Here is a 14,285-nt window from a genome sequence, read left to right as displayed (position 1 = left end):
TTTCCTCCAACTGATATAACCATGCACCCACATACCTGTCAAACATATTGTTTTATCGTACTATATTGCTTCCATCTGGGTAGGTGCAGGACCACTACCCATGCTGCCATGGTAGATCACCAGGTATTCCAAATTTGGGGAACTGTACCGTGCAACAATTTCACCATATGTAAAATGCCCCCCACCCCTCTTTTCTTTGCCCATGATTCAGTCCAATCTGTTAAGTAAATTGTGAAGCCATTTAGTGGCATGGCAGAGTCTAATATATCGGCAGTCAGCCATATCTCAAGTAAATATAGGGTGCATTAGTGTCTCTTATCCATCGTAGCCGCTGGCCAGAAAAATGCTAGGCAGTGGAGGCTGGTGTCAACAGCGTTTCAGTTTCACCTGTATGCCTTTGATTCACTTGCATATACACAGAACACAAGGTACACCCTGGATGCCAACACACACACACACACACACACACACACACGGTGTACTTATCTAAATGAGAACCTTCCTTTCATTTCTATGGGAAAAATTCTAATCCCAACAATGACAACCTTAACCTCTACCCAACCTTAACCATAATTAACCAGACAAAATACAATACTTTTTTGTTTTTTGATTGCATTCACAGATTTTTATAAAATTGAGTTTCCCCTTCTGAGGACTGAAAAAATGGTCCCAACAATGTCACAATAACAGGGTTTTTTCACTTTATCATTTTATATACGTAATCACAAACACGCGCAGGCATACACAGTCATGCAAGTACCTGTATGCTCTGTGGTTGGGCAGAAGGTTTTGAGGGATAATCATTTCTAGGCTGTGTCAGGGTGGTAGTTTCCACTTTCTGATAATTGTACCAAATGGGCCCCTAGGACATTACAGTAATTGAATATTTTCTTGTACCCTTCTCTTAATTTATGTATTTGTTTTACTTTTACTTCTTTGGTATACTCTTTACTTTTTCACAGGTGGCGTTCAGACTCACAGCCTGAATAATGATCCTTTAACTGTGGTATTTTAATCAGAAAACATGGCAGCTGTTTAAGTTATTCACAGGCTGAGGTCAGCTGACAAGCCTTATTAGGGCATGTTTTTGTCACCTGTGTAAACATTGGACTTACAACACAGAACTGAATACCTGTGCAAACAGCATATTATTTAAAAGTTTTTCTCAGGAATATTATATGTCACATTAATTAAGAAAAAATGTAGGACAGCATCTTGCTGTCCTACTGACCTATATGTTTCTCCCAGATAGATTTTTGATAATTTTTATGAAAACATACATTGTAGCAGTGAACACTTTTCAGCTGACTGTATGGTCCCCGGGCAGGATAGTAACCTTCTGGATTCTTCCCTACTTTCCAACTATGGCACCAGACATGCAACAATAAACATAACAAGCTATATGCCCCATTCATCTGTGCAATATTAATTCCCCCTTAACTCCCATGTGGCTTGTACTGAATGTATTGGGAACCATTTTTGTGATGGACCGGCATCTAGCCAGGGTGTCACTTGTCTTTGTCATTGACTTTAGGCTCAGAGTGACCCTGTACCGAATTGTTATTTAAGATGCAGGGATGTTTGATATTAGGATTGAGCTCTACAGTTAAAACTGTTATTTTCCATGTTAAATAATGGCAGATAAGTTAGCTTAACACATTTCATATTATTTGTCTTCACAGCCAGTCGGGGTGCATTTGATTAGTGTGCACACAAGTCCCAATGACCGCATGCTGTGGGCTCTGGACAGCAGAGGCAACGTACACGTGCGCACTGGAATCACAGAGGAGATGCCAGTGGGCACACATTGGGAACATATTCCAGGTAAGTTACTTTAAATCTCCTTGTGTAGTACCAAAAAGAAACTCATGCCACACTCACACGTTACACACAAGCTCACTTACAAACACCGGCTTACTGATGATTAATATACCTTATTCATTTTTGTGACAGCAGGTAGCATAGTGGCTAAGACAATTAAATAGTACCATTGAGCAAGTTACAAAACAAGGACAAGGAACATAAACAGGTCTGGTGAAAAAATCCAATGATAAAAATTGAAAAATCACTCTGGAGTATCAGCTAAATTAATATATTATATATAAGTACAGCAGCACTGAACCTGAGAATATTTGTAGGTATCTGTAGATTTCTTTCTGAAAGTGTTTTTCTGCAATTCTGACTACAATAGGTTAAATGCACATTTATATACTCAGATAAGTCTATACATACTTTATAATCATGTTAGGGAAATTTTACTAAATAGGCTAAAATAAATTTCTGAAATAATTTTCCTCTACAGCAAATGGTACAGTTTAAACTAAAAATTTATGTATGTGTGTAAGTGTAGCAAGGGTTGTGACTATGTTCTCAACAAATTAAGGCCTTTTAAACACTATTATCACTGCAACTACCCGGGTAGTGTTTTACGCAGTGCACATCTCATTTGAGGTTTATCTGAATCCTGGTCCGTTTGCCAAGGGGGCGTGAAAAAAGTAGTGGTCGGTTATCTTGCAGAGATTCACAGGGTTTCCTAGCTTGCCGTTCAAGGTCAACAAAAACAAATAGAGCTTTTTCAAGTCAATAACCAAGTTCTCAGGCTAACAGGTATCTTAAATTACAAAGTTAAAACAATAAACTCATACAATAACTCAATGGTTCAACTCTACAGGTGACACCCACATTCCTCTAGTGAGTCTGGTCTAATCTGGTTAATAAGAAAACCTTTATTTCCTTACTTTTTCCTTTATAGCAACAAAAAAGATGTTCTCCCAATGTTATAAAACAAAGTAGAAATCAGTAATACCACATTAAAAGTAGAGTGAGTTACCTACAGATACTATGAATTTCGCTTTATTTATTCAGTTCTACTAATACTAACTCCTGAAATACTAATTTAATTAAGAAATAATCATAGACCATAACACAGCAGATTACCACTTTTGTCTGTAGTCAGAGAGTCAGATCAAACTTCTTTTTATCAGGCATAGAAATTGATCTGTAAATATGAGCCAGTGGCTCTTAACCCAAAACCCAAGCCCCCCTGCCCTGCCCCGCCCCACCCAGCCAGTCAATATTTTTCCTCTGGTCTGGTCTGAGACATGTAATCAATGGCTTTATCATAAGCGGACAAGTGAAATCATATGTGTGGGTGTTAGAAGAAAAAAATATGCACCGATATGAAATATTTGTTTAATTATTATAATAAACCATGTTGGGAGGGAAAAGGGATACTGAGTGATGATTTTGGACACTTCATATCAGGCTTTTTTCTGTAGTTCAGTACAGATCATGACATGTACAAATACTTAATTTACTGTAATTTTCAATTGGGCAGTGTGTGGCTCTGTGGGTTGGGACTCTGTGATCAAGGCCCTTAACCTAATTGCTCTAGGGACTGACTGACCCTGCTTTCTTAATTGTATATCCCTTTGGATAAAAGCATCTATTAAATAATTACAAATGTAAATTTTAATATAGGGATGACTTATACACCAAAGAACCAAAACATTATGACAATCCACAGATAATGTGACTAACTGTGATTATCTCAGAAATAACTGCACTAATCTAGATCTGAGATATATTAAATGGTGTGACAGGGCCTGCCCCTCTGCTTAGAGCCTGCCTCCGTCTGAGGTTGCAAAGGTTCTCCAGTTATAGCGGGCTTGCTGCCACCTTCTGCTGTCGTGCTCTTTCTATGCATTAAAATGTAAAAATAAAAAGCACCAGAGCTAGAATGGATGCCAGAGAAATGGGCAAGCGTGAAGATCTGAGTGACTTTGACAAGGGACAAATTGTCATGGCCAGGTGATAGGGTTGAAGCATCTCCGAAATGGCAAGGCTTGTGGGGTGGTCCCAGTCAGCAGTAGTGAGTACCTACTGACAGCGGTCAGAGGAGGTAAAAACCATGAATTGCCGACCAACTGCTGGACACCCATAGTTCATTGAATTCACAGGAGCAACAGATGCTGTTCTGTCTATTACAGAGTGACAGAACTGACAGAAAATTGTAACTCACTGTGTCATGCACACTACTGGTTATGGGGCTGCATAGTCCAGCAGTCGGCAGCAGACCAGTTTGAGTGCCCATGCTTACCCCACTTGTAGAACGGTTTGAGTGTTCATGCTTACCCCTCTCATAGACCGGTTTGAGTGCCCCTGCTTACCCCTCTCCACTGACGAAAGTGGGCACATGATAATTTGGATTGGACCTGGGACCAGTGGAATAATGTTGCTTGGTGCAATGAGTCCCGTTTCCTTTGACATCATGTGGATAGGTGGGTACATGCGTGCCGTTTCCCTGGTGCACCAGGATGGGAAGAAGGCAAGCCAGCAGAGGGAAAAAGGCAAGCCAGTGGAGGCAGTGTGATACTCTGGGCAATACTCTGCTGCGAAACCCTGAGTCCAGCCATACATGTGGAGGGGACTTTGATGTGTGACACCTATCACGACATTGTTGCAGACCACGTATGTGGCTGCTTCATCTCGCAATTTAAGGGCTTAAAGGATCTGCTGCTGACATACTGGTGCCAGATACCACAAACTTTTAGAGGTCTTAAGAACATAAGAAATTTACAAACGAGAGGAGGCCATTCGGCCCATCAAGCTCGTTTGGGGAGAACTTAACTAATAGCTCAGAGTTGTTAAAATCTTATCTAGCTCTGATTTAAAGGAACCCATGGTTTTAGCTTCCACTACACTAGCAGGAAGACTATTCCACACTCTAACTACACGCTGTGTAAAGAAGTGCTTCCTCAAATTTGTTTTAAAATGTTCTCCCGCTAATTTCCATTTATGGCCACGAGTTCTAGTATTTAGACTAATATTGAAATAGTCATTTGGCTGAACAGCATCCAGACCCGTTAGAATCTTATAGACCTGAATCATATCCCCCCTTAGTCTCCTTTGCTCAAGGCTAAACAGATTCAGTTCCGCTAACCTCTCCTCATAAGACATTCCTCTAAGACCAGGAATCATTCTCGTAGCTCTTCATTGCACCTTTTCTAAGGCAGCAATGTCCTTCTTGAGGTATGGTGACCAAACCTGCACACAGTATTCTGGGTGGGGTCTTACCAAGGAATTATATAAGTGTAACATCACCTCCCTTGACTTAAACTCCAAACACCTAGAGATATAACCCAACATTTTGTTCGCCTTTTTTATTGCTTCCCCACACTGGCGAGAGTGGGACAGGGAAGCATCAACATACATACCGAGATCTTTCTCGTAATCAGCTACCTTTATTTCAGTGGAACCCATAAAATATCTGTACTTTATATTTCTGCTCCCTGCATGGATTACCTTACATTTATCTGTGTTAAATTTCATCTGCCAAGTATCAGCCCATTCGCTAATTAAATCCAGATCCCGTTGAAGCCTCTCTGCTGCTAGATCAGTATCTGCTATCCCGCCCACCTTGGTGTCGTCTGCAAATTTAACCAGTTTACTGTATATATTTGTGTCAATATCATTAATGTAAATTAGGAACAATAGTGGTCCTAAAATTGAACCCTGCGGTACCCCACTATGAACAGAGGCCCACTGTGACATTGTGCCTCTAATAACTACTCGCTGCTTCCTGTCAGTTAGCCAGTTTTTGATCCAAGCTGCCACAGTTCCTAAAATCCCTGCAGCTTTAAGCTTTAGCAAGAGCCGTTTGTGGGGGACAACATCAAAGGCCTTCTGGAAATCTAAGTAAATCACATCATAGGCCTTGTTGTGATCAATTTCACTTGTAGCTTCCTCAAAGAACTCAAGTAGATTCGTTAAGCAGGATCTACCTCTCCTAAATCCATGTTGGCTATCCTTTATAATGTTATTTGCATCTAGGTAATCTACCATTTTCACTTGAATTATAGCTTCCATTATTTTTCCAGTAATGCTAGTTAAACTGATTGGCCTATAGTTTGCTGGATTACTTCTATCCCCTTTTTTGAATATGGGTGTTATATTAGCATGCTTCCAATCTGATGGTACCACACCCGCAGATAACGATTTCTGGAATATTGAAGTTAAAGGTTGGCTAATAAGATGCCATCAGGCCCCTGCGATTTATTTATTTTGAGTTTAGCTAGGCTTAGTATCACATCAACCTCAGTTATACATATATTGGTCATAGATGATGCTGTATTCGTATTAATTGGTGGTAAGTTACTTGTGTTCTCTATTGTGAACACCCTTGAAAAATAATCATTAAACTCATTTACCATATCAATTTCGTTATCAATTATAAGTCCCTTACTATCCTGCAAATTAGTGATTTCAGCTTTTAGTGCTCTCTTGGAGTTAAAATATTGGAAGAAACCTTTACTGTCATGCTTAGCCTCCAATGCAATTTTTCTTTCTACATCCCTCTTTGATAGCCTAATGTCATTTTTTAACTCTGCCTGTAGACTTAGATACTCCTGCTTAATTTTGAAATCATTAGTTATTTTCCAGTTGTGGAACAGAGCCCTTTTCCTCCTGACTTTATCCTTAATTTCCTTAGTAAACCACCTTGGTTGTTGTTTCCTAGATTTAGTTTTGCTGGAAACAGGTATGAAGTCCTCTTGCACTTGCAACAATGTGCTTTTGAAAAATTCCCATGCCTCTTCAACTGTTTTGCTATTTAACTCTGTCCAGTTTACAGTTTCTAATTTACGTCTCATACCATTAAAGTTAGCCTTCCTAACATTGTACACTTTTAATTTCGACTTTGCTCTTCGGACACTAAAATTAACCTTGTTGAATATATGCTTCAGTGGATCACAGCTAAATTAGCTGCACATGGAGGACCAACATCATAATAAACAGGCAGTCAAAATGTTTTGGCTTTTCAGTGTACTGTATGTGGCTCATTTTAATTATGAACTGGAAAAAATCAATTATAATCCAATTTATCATATGGAGAATACTCTGTTTTTTCTACATTTTAGGCCTGCATGCCAGTCATCTTGTTCTGAGTGTAAGGACTGTGTGGGTTCGCTGCCCTAATGGGGAAATAGCCCGGCGCTATGGGATCACAGATAAGAATCCAGCTGGAGACTACTGGAAGAAAATCCCTGGTCAAGTTAGCAAGCTCTCCGGTAATTGATGCATATAATTCAGGCCACTATTTTTCATGTTTTTGTCCATCTTCATCAATTATGTTTGTTGTGAGGTTCCTTTTATATGTCATGGACTGACAGATTTGGTATAAATATCTCCCATGTGAGTTAGGTGAAGTGAGTGCAACATTACTGTTTGGTTCAACCTATGTAGGCTGCAGTCCATGTAGGGTTGATGTCATGATCCATTCCACATTTTTAGAGGATTTCTATACTTCTTAAATATCTGTGTGCACACTTTTGAACACACACATTCAAAAGTTTGGGATCACTTAGAAATGTCCTTGCTTTTTTTAAAAAAAAGGTAAGTACTGTATATTAAAACACCAGATTGATCAGAAATACTGTATAGACATTGTTAATGTTGTAAATGACTTTCATAGCTGGAAACAGCTGTTTTTAAAAGCATATCTACATTGGTGTACAGAGGTCCATTGTCAGCAAGAATTAGGCCTGTGTTCCAATGGAATGTTGTGTTTGCTAATGCAGGTTTATCATTTTAAATGGTTAATTGATCATTAGAAAATCCTTTTGTAATTTATGTTAACACATGAAAAGTGTTGTGCTTATTAAAGAAGCAAAAAATTGGCCTTCTTTGGACTAGTTGAGTATCTGGAGCATCAGCAATTGAGGGTTCAATTACAAGCTCAAATTGGTCAGAAACAATGAACTTTGTTTTGAAACTTGTATTTGTCTATTCTTGTTCTGAGAAATGAAGGCTATTCCATACAGGAAATTGCCAAGAAACTATGATCTTGTACAATGTTATGTACTACTCACTTCACAGAGCAGTGCAAACTGGCTTTAACCACAATAGAAAGAGGAGAGGGAGACCTCAGTGCACAACTGAGCTAGAGGAAAAATATATTAGATTGTGTAGTTTGAGAAACAGACGCCTCATAGGTCTTCAACTGGCAGCTTCATTGAATAGTACCTGCAATAGACAAGTCTCAACATCAACAGTGAAGAGGCAACTCCAGGATGCTGGCCAAACTTTTGAAAATTTTGAATTTTTTTTTTTTAAACAATCAGTTGAGACGCAGTTTAAACAGGGTTTCTGCAGGTTTTCTAAGAGTAAATTTAAGACTTTTTTAAGACCTTTTTAAGACCAAATAAAGAAAATTTAAGGAAAAAAAAAATATCGTAGGGAAATTCATACGAATATATTATAATCATAAGAATTATGATATTATATTATAATCATAAGAATATACGTATTCTTCGGCCTTCCAATCGCACTACATGTCTAAATAGCGCGCTTTAGAAGAAAGGGTTCATCTGCGCATGCTTGTCAAGTTCTTCTTCGGGTTACTGACAGATGAAGCAGCACATAACGCCATCTACCGTTCAATGAATATTGAGCGATCTAAGCCATGTAGCACAGAAATTACGCTTTCGCTTCTCTTTAAAATCAAAACACATGAGGAAACAATCCCTCACAAAAATTTATGCCATGATCATATGAATTTAAGACTTGCTGGTCTGATTTAAGACCTTTTCAAGGCCTTAATTCACGGAAAAGTGATTTAAGACTTTTTTAAGACCCGCGGAAACCCTGTTAAAGATCAGTGTTATTAGTCATGTGAGTGGTGTCTCTGACTAATGCAGTTATGTTTCTACTCAACAGTGACTCCTGAAGATGAGTTGTGGGCTATCAGTCTCTCTGGCAGTTTGATTTGCAGACTGACAAAAACACTCCTGCACAATGTGTGTAATTCAAAGATCAGTTTAGGATGCCTAAATGATGATTTAGAAGATGAGTGGGAAGTGATCTAAAAAAGAATTCAACAGTTCTATATGATGCACTTCCCAACTTTTTGGTGACATTTTATGTACTGTGTGAATATCATAAATACACACACACACACACACATGTTCTTTCTTGTTAACCTCTGCAATTCCTAATATTCCATCAACCTGCTTAATTTCGGTGTTTGTTCTCATTTTATGTCTTTTATGTCAACAAGAGCAGGTGCAGCACGACTTCAAAGTAATAACTATGTTTATGAATACACTTTTATAAGTACATAGTACACAATAACCTGTTTCCTCTAGCTCTATGCATGTGCTTCACAAAAACATTAACTTTGCTAATGAGATACAAAAAATATGTGAGTATGGAGAAACTACAGTAAAATGAGAATGAATCATCTTTGTTTTATTTGAGAATTAAGTAAAATCCTGTTTTGCACCTTGTGGTTGCCATGTTGTTCTGCTGGGGAATTTTCTTCATATTTATGGTACCCATTGTAAAAATTTGTATTTTCAAGTCCTATTCAATGTGGTTTGTATGCTGTAAACATTAATATTTTAATGTAAAATAAATGTCTTGTAAATATCAACTGTATAACATTTAACACAGAAAATTTCAATGCAGTAAGTTAATGCATCAACTTAATTATCACATCAGTATGAGTAGGCTATCTATTCTTTATTTTTCAGATTCTTTCTTGTTCCTCATTCTCCTTCCCTGCTCAATAAAATCTAGCCTTTACGCCTAATTTCACACCCCTAATCATCCCAGCTTCAAATCTGAGATTCAGTAACTACCCTGTCCCGATCCGCATTGGCGGTTTTCTAACAGCTGATGCACATTTCTGGTTTGATTGTAATTATACTGTCATCACTTGGCTCCTCGTTGTGAAATTTTGTGAATTGCTCCATTCCTGTGATTAGACCTACTGGTGCCTGTGTTGCCAACCCTTGTGTGACAATGCTCTGCCTTTTGGATTTTGTTTTGGACTCAGTATTGCACTGGAGTGTTCTCAACACCTTACCTGTCCCGCCTCTGGGATTTTGTTTTGGACTCAGTACTTCCCCAGTGTCTTTTCTGATCTCTTGCCTGTTTTTCGAGTTGTGGCTTTAGATGGTGGTTTTACTAATAAATGACAATGAATTGTTCTGCGACTGGATCCGGGTCTCCATCATTACTCATAAATTCTGTCTTTTAAAGCAAGTGATTTAATTTTTATTGACGAAGCTGAAATTTGGATCTATAGTCACTTTTCTCCTTTCTTGAATTAAAGCGACATATAGAGTCAATTGTAAAGGGTGGTAAGATCAGGACTTTAATGCAGGTGGCATTTGGTATTTTAATTCAAAAAAGTAATCCCATACAGCAGTGGTTTTCAACCTGTGGGCGACGGTATTGCAGGGGGGCCGCCAATTATTATTAATAGAAATTGTAATATTGTTAATATAATAAAAAATGTCTAGTCAAAATCAAATAAATCATAATTTGATATATAATGAAATAAATTACCAGTTTATTCAATAAAGACAATTAACAGCCTTGCTTCCGAGTACTTATTTAACCCGACACAAAAAGCGGGATCGTTTAAATTCTTTCGCAGTGGGCCGCGGAAACATATGTGTTTGGCTGTGTGGGCCGTGAGTTAAAAAAGGTTGGGAACCACTGCCATACAGATTCTAAATTATATGACAAAAAATATAATTGGTAATGTAATCCTTTGTATAACTTTTTGTAATCTAATCTGATTGGATCACTTCTATACATTGACCTGATCTAATTTCTGTTATTGTTTTCACAATATTATCATACAGTAGGCTTTTTAGAACGGACAACCTACAGTATACCCAAAAAACCCACAGCAAGGCTGACTGAGTTAGTGGAGCACACCACATGAAACTGTTTTGTTAATACATATGAGTCGTGGAAGAGATTAATGCTCTCTCAGAGGTAACTTCAAGTATTGGTGAAGAAAGTGACAACTCAGCAGCTGCAATATCTCTTAAAGAAAAGAAGACACTGTGGATAAACCATATAAAGAAATTGGTGGTATCTCGGTGCTTTGGTAATCTATAGTGTAACGTAGCAGACTTGTGCTGTGTACTGTAAACTCTGCTGAAAACTTGTGTCAACTAAAACTGGAACACCAAAATTATTTGATCAACTGAAGCATTGCCATCCAGTAGAACATTTAATCGCGTACAGTAGGCAGCAGGGGCGTAGCAAGCTTTTCAAAAGTGTGGGGGATGAATTACTTCAGCTGTTTTAATTGATTTAATATTGAAACTGTTTGTGATCAATATTCATTCAAACATCAATAGTTTTACTAATGAGGTTTCTGCTGAAATACATCTGAATATACTGTACCTTATCTGAAACTAAGAAAAGTAACATTCCTACTATACTGTACTACATGAAAGACACACTGCAGACTTCAAGTATTTCTCACATCCCTATCCAGCGAATTAAATAATTTAATTTATTATCTGTAAAAACAAAAAACATCGAAAAGGCATGTGATGTTTTAAAATATACGGCTTGTTTACCTCAAGAGCTTCGTAAAAAGACATGAAAACAACAGCGAAACCGTGTACAAATCAGCGCGCGACAGGGGAAACCTAGGGAAACTGAACTGCCCGGAACACCGGATTCGCCATTGACGACACCGGCTGGCTGTAAAGTGCGCGTCAACCGGGCTAGGCTCGAGCAGCATCTCAGCCCCAATAACAGCAGTTTTTTTATTCACAGAACCGGCCAGTATAAGAGTAAGTTTCAAATTTAACTCACTCTCTCTTCGCAGCCTCAAAGACAATGATGGCGTGAATGCGCGATGGCGCTGGCGGGTAAGGTTTAAAGTATGGAACATTCCGAACAGGGGGCCGCGCGCTCCTTCTTCGGTTCAGTCTCTGTCCAGAGATGACCTTTAGATGACTATTTTCATGTATTTAAAAAAACTGTGATTTATCTACAACTACGTGTATAATACGCCCCCCGCACCAAAAAACGGTGTGACCCAGTTCGCTATATAAAAACAGGGATGCACAGCGCAAGCCTTTAATTTCCGTTGGTAATTTAATGTCGGTGTTTTCCCTTTAAGAGCGACTTTTAAAAGTTCTCCACATCATTTTAATTGCTTAATTATCCAAATATGTTGCATGCATTGCAGTGGAAAAACTGCTTTGTTTAAAGAGAAAAAGAAGATGCTTTATTTATATAGCACCTTTCATACATGAAATGCAACTCAAAGTACTTTACAATAAAGTGAAATGTGATTTTTAAAAGCTTTTTAAAACAATGAAGTGATTCTGCTTCTCTGCTATGGGTATAACGTATTCCAAAGTTGTTGAAAACAGGACCCTTAGTCAACATTGATTCAATGGCTCATTTTCAACATAGAAATTGTTGTTGTTGTAAAAATGTTGATTTAAAGTTGAAGTTGTAACTTCAACCACAAAACAAACTTTCTGACCATAATTCAATGTTGAATCAATAACGATTGCTATCTGGGAAAGTACCTGGAAAACGGAGATGTAAATAATCATAACAACCATAAGTTCCCGCCTCCTCTGCACGAGCTGACCGATAAATCTAATACACCAAGAGAGGCAAGACTTAAGGCAGAACAGCCAATCATCAGCCGGTGTCATGTTTGAGAGGGAGGGGAGAGGAGAGCTGAAGCGAGCGTAGACACAGAGCGGCCAGAGAAACGGAGGAGCGAATGCGAAGGCATTTGTTCAAAACTGCGGGAAAACTGTAGAAAAAGTGTGGGTGTTGAACCCTCTCACCGGGAAAAGTGTGGGTGTTAAAACACCCACATCCCCCACGGGTGCGACGCCCCTGGTAGGCAGGGTGGCCTGGTCTTGTGCATACTTCTAGCCTATGTTTATAATGCCATTAAAACACACACACAAACATAGTGTCATGTTCGCTGGCGATCCGGGAAACAGGGATACGGAGCCAGGAAGTAGGGCAAACGGGGTTTATTAGGGCAGGATCCACGATACGGGGAAGAACGAAGAGTAACATCAATGACAAATCTACCGAAGACTGACTCAGACGAGGACTAAGTACACAAGACTAGGCAAACGGAACAGGCAACAGGTGAGAACAATCAGGGATGAACACGAGGTAATGAGGTGGGCGTGGCACACATTAGGATCGGACAGAGCGGGGCGTGACATAACCCCCCCCCAAAGGCGCACACACCGGGCGCGCCCGAGAGGAGGCGACGGACAAGACGAGACCGGGGAACAGGACCTGGAAGACAAAAGCAAGACATCAACCAGGGACCGGAAACAGGACCGAGACACAGAACAGGAACAGGGACGAGAAGAACGACAAGACCTGACAGAGGACAGGGGGAACGCAGACAGGCAGACAGAAAAGGGCGACACGGAGGGAACCTCCACAGGCGACACAAAGGGGCCAGGAGTGAACAGAGGAGGAACAGAGGGACAAGGAACAGACACAGGCGGGACGAAGGGAGGAGGCGCAGACAGGGGAGACCAGACCGGAACGGAAGGGGGACAAATGGGAGCCCGAAGGAGCCCAGGCGGGCGACAGGCAGTGGCCGGAGGGGCCGCAGGCAAGAGGGAGGAGGGAGCTGGAGGGAACCACACAGGGGCTAAGGGGAGTGAAGGGTCGAGGGAGTGAAGGCACGGAGGGAGCAGGAGGGGACACCGGTGCAGGCAGGCAGGAGGGGGAAGCCGCGGCAGGCAGAGGCGCAGCCGGAGCCGGGGAAGGTGCCGTCCGACGCCAAGCCGGAGCAGGGAGGCCCGGAGGCGGCCGACACGGAGGCGGGACCGAGGACCGGCACCGAGGAACCAGGGGGGGACCCGGCGGAGACCGCCGACCCCGAGCCGGAGGACCCGCAGGCAGCCACTCAGCCACAGCCAGGGGCCGAACGAGCGAACCAGGGGGCAGGGCGGGCAGGACCTGAGCCTGGCGCCTATGTCCCCGTCCCTTCCGGGATACCGAAAGGCGGGGTCCTGGGGGGTGTCGGCCCCGTCGGGGCAAGGGCGAGGGAGTCAAGAGGGAGGTCCCTGAGGGTGGAGGCTCAGGCAAAGCAGGGGGCGTGGCCGCAGTCGGTGCAGCCGGAGCCGCGGGCGTGGCCGCAGGCGGTGCAGCCGGAGCCGCGACCAGGACGGGCAAGACGGGAGAGTCAGGCTGGACGGGAGAGCCGGGCTGGACGGGCAGAGAGGCGGCCTCAGGCAGGGCCGCGGGCGTGCGGCCAGCAGGGGGCGCCTCGGCAGGCGCTGCCGTCACGTGGCCAGCAGGGGGTGCCTCGGGCGTGTGGCCAGTAGGGGGCTCCTCGGCAGGCACCTCAGTCATGTGGCCAGCAGGGGGCGCCTCGGAGGGCACATTGGGCGTGCGGCCAGCAGGGGGCGCCACGGGCAGAGCGGCTTCCTCCGCTGCAGGCGGAGGCGAAGCCAGGCCCTCGGGCGGAG

At 41.7% G+C, this 14,285-nt stretch overlaps 1 protein-coding gene across 2 annotated transcripts in view; it reads left to right on the top strand.

The window, feature by feature from the left end:
* tecpr2 (tectonin beta-propeller repeat containing 2) overlaps positions 1 to 9,995 on the top strand; it is a 95,465-nt gene extending 85,470 nt beyond the window's left edge. For both annotated transcript variants that reach the window (XM_023799070.2, XM_023799071.2), the window contains 3 exons: positions 1,683 to 1,824; positions 6,918 to 7,067; positions 8,716 to 9,995. In XM_023799070.2, coding sequence (XP_023654838.2) covers positions 1,683 to 1,824; positions 6,918 to 7,067; positions 8,716 to 8,864 — 441 coding nt within the window. In that variant the 3' untranslated portion in view covers positions 8,865 to 9,995. The remainder of the gene's footprint in view (positions 1 to 1,682; positions 1,825 to 6,917; positions 7,068 to 8,715) is intronic.
* The last annotated feature ends 4,290 nt before the right edge of the window (positions 9,996 to 14,285 follow it).

This window comes from Paramormyrops kingsleyae, chromosome 14, assembly GCF_048594095.1.
Source record: "Paramormyrops kingsleyae isolate MSU_618 chromosome 14, PKINGS_0.4, whole genome shotgun sequence".
In the NCBI taxonomy this organism is placed as follows: Eukaryota; Metazoa; Chordata; class Actinopteri; order Osteoglossiformes; family Mormyridae; genus Paramormyrops; species Paramormyrops kingsleyae.
The sequence above is the reverse complement of the archived record's forward strand: the minus strand, read 5'-3'. Positions and strand labels throughout refer to the sequence as shown.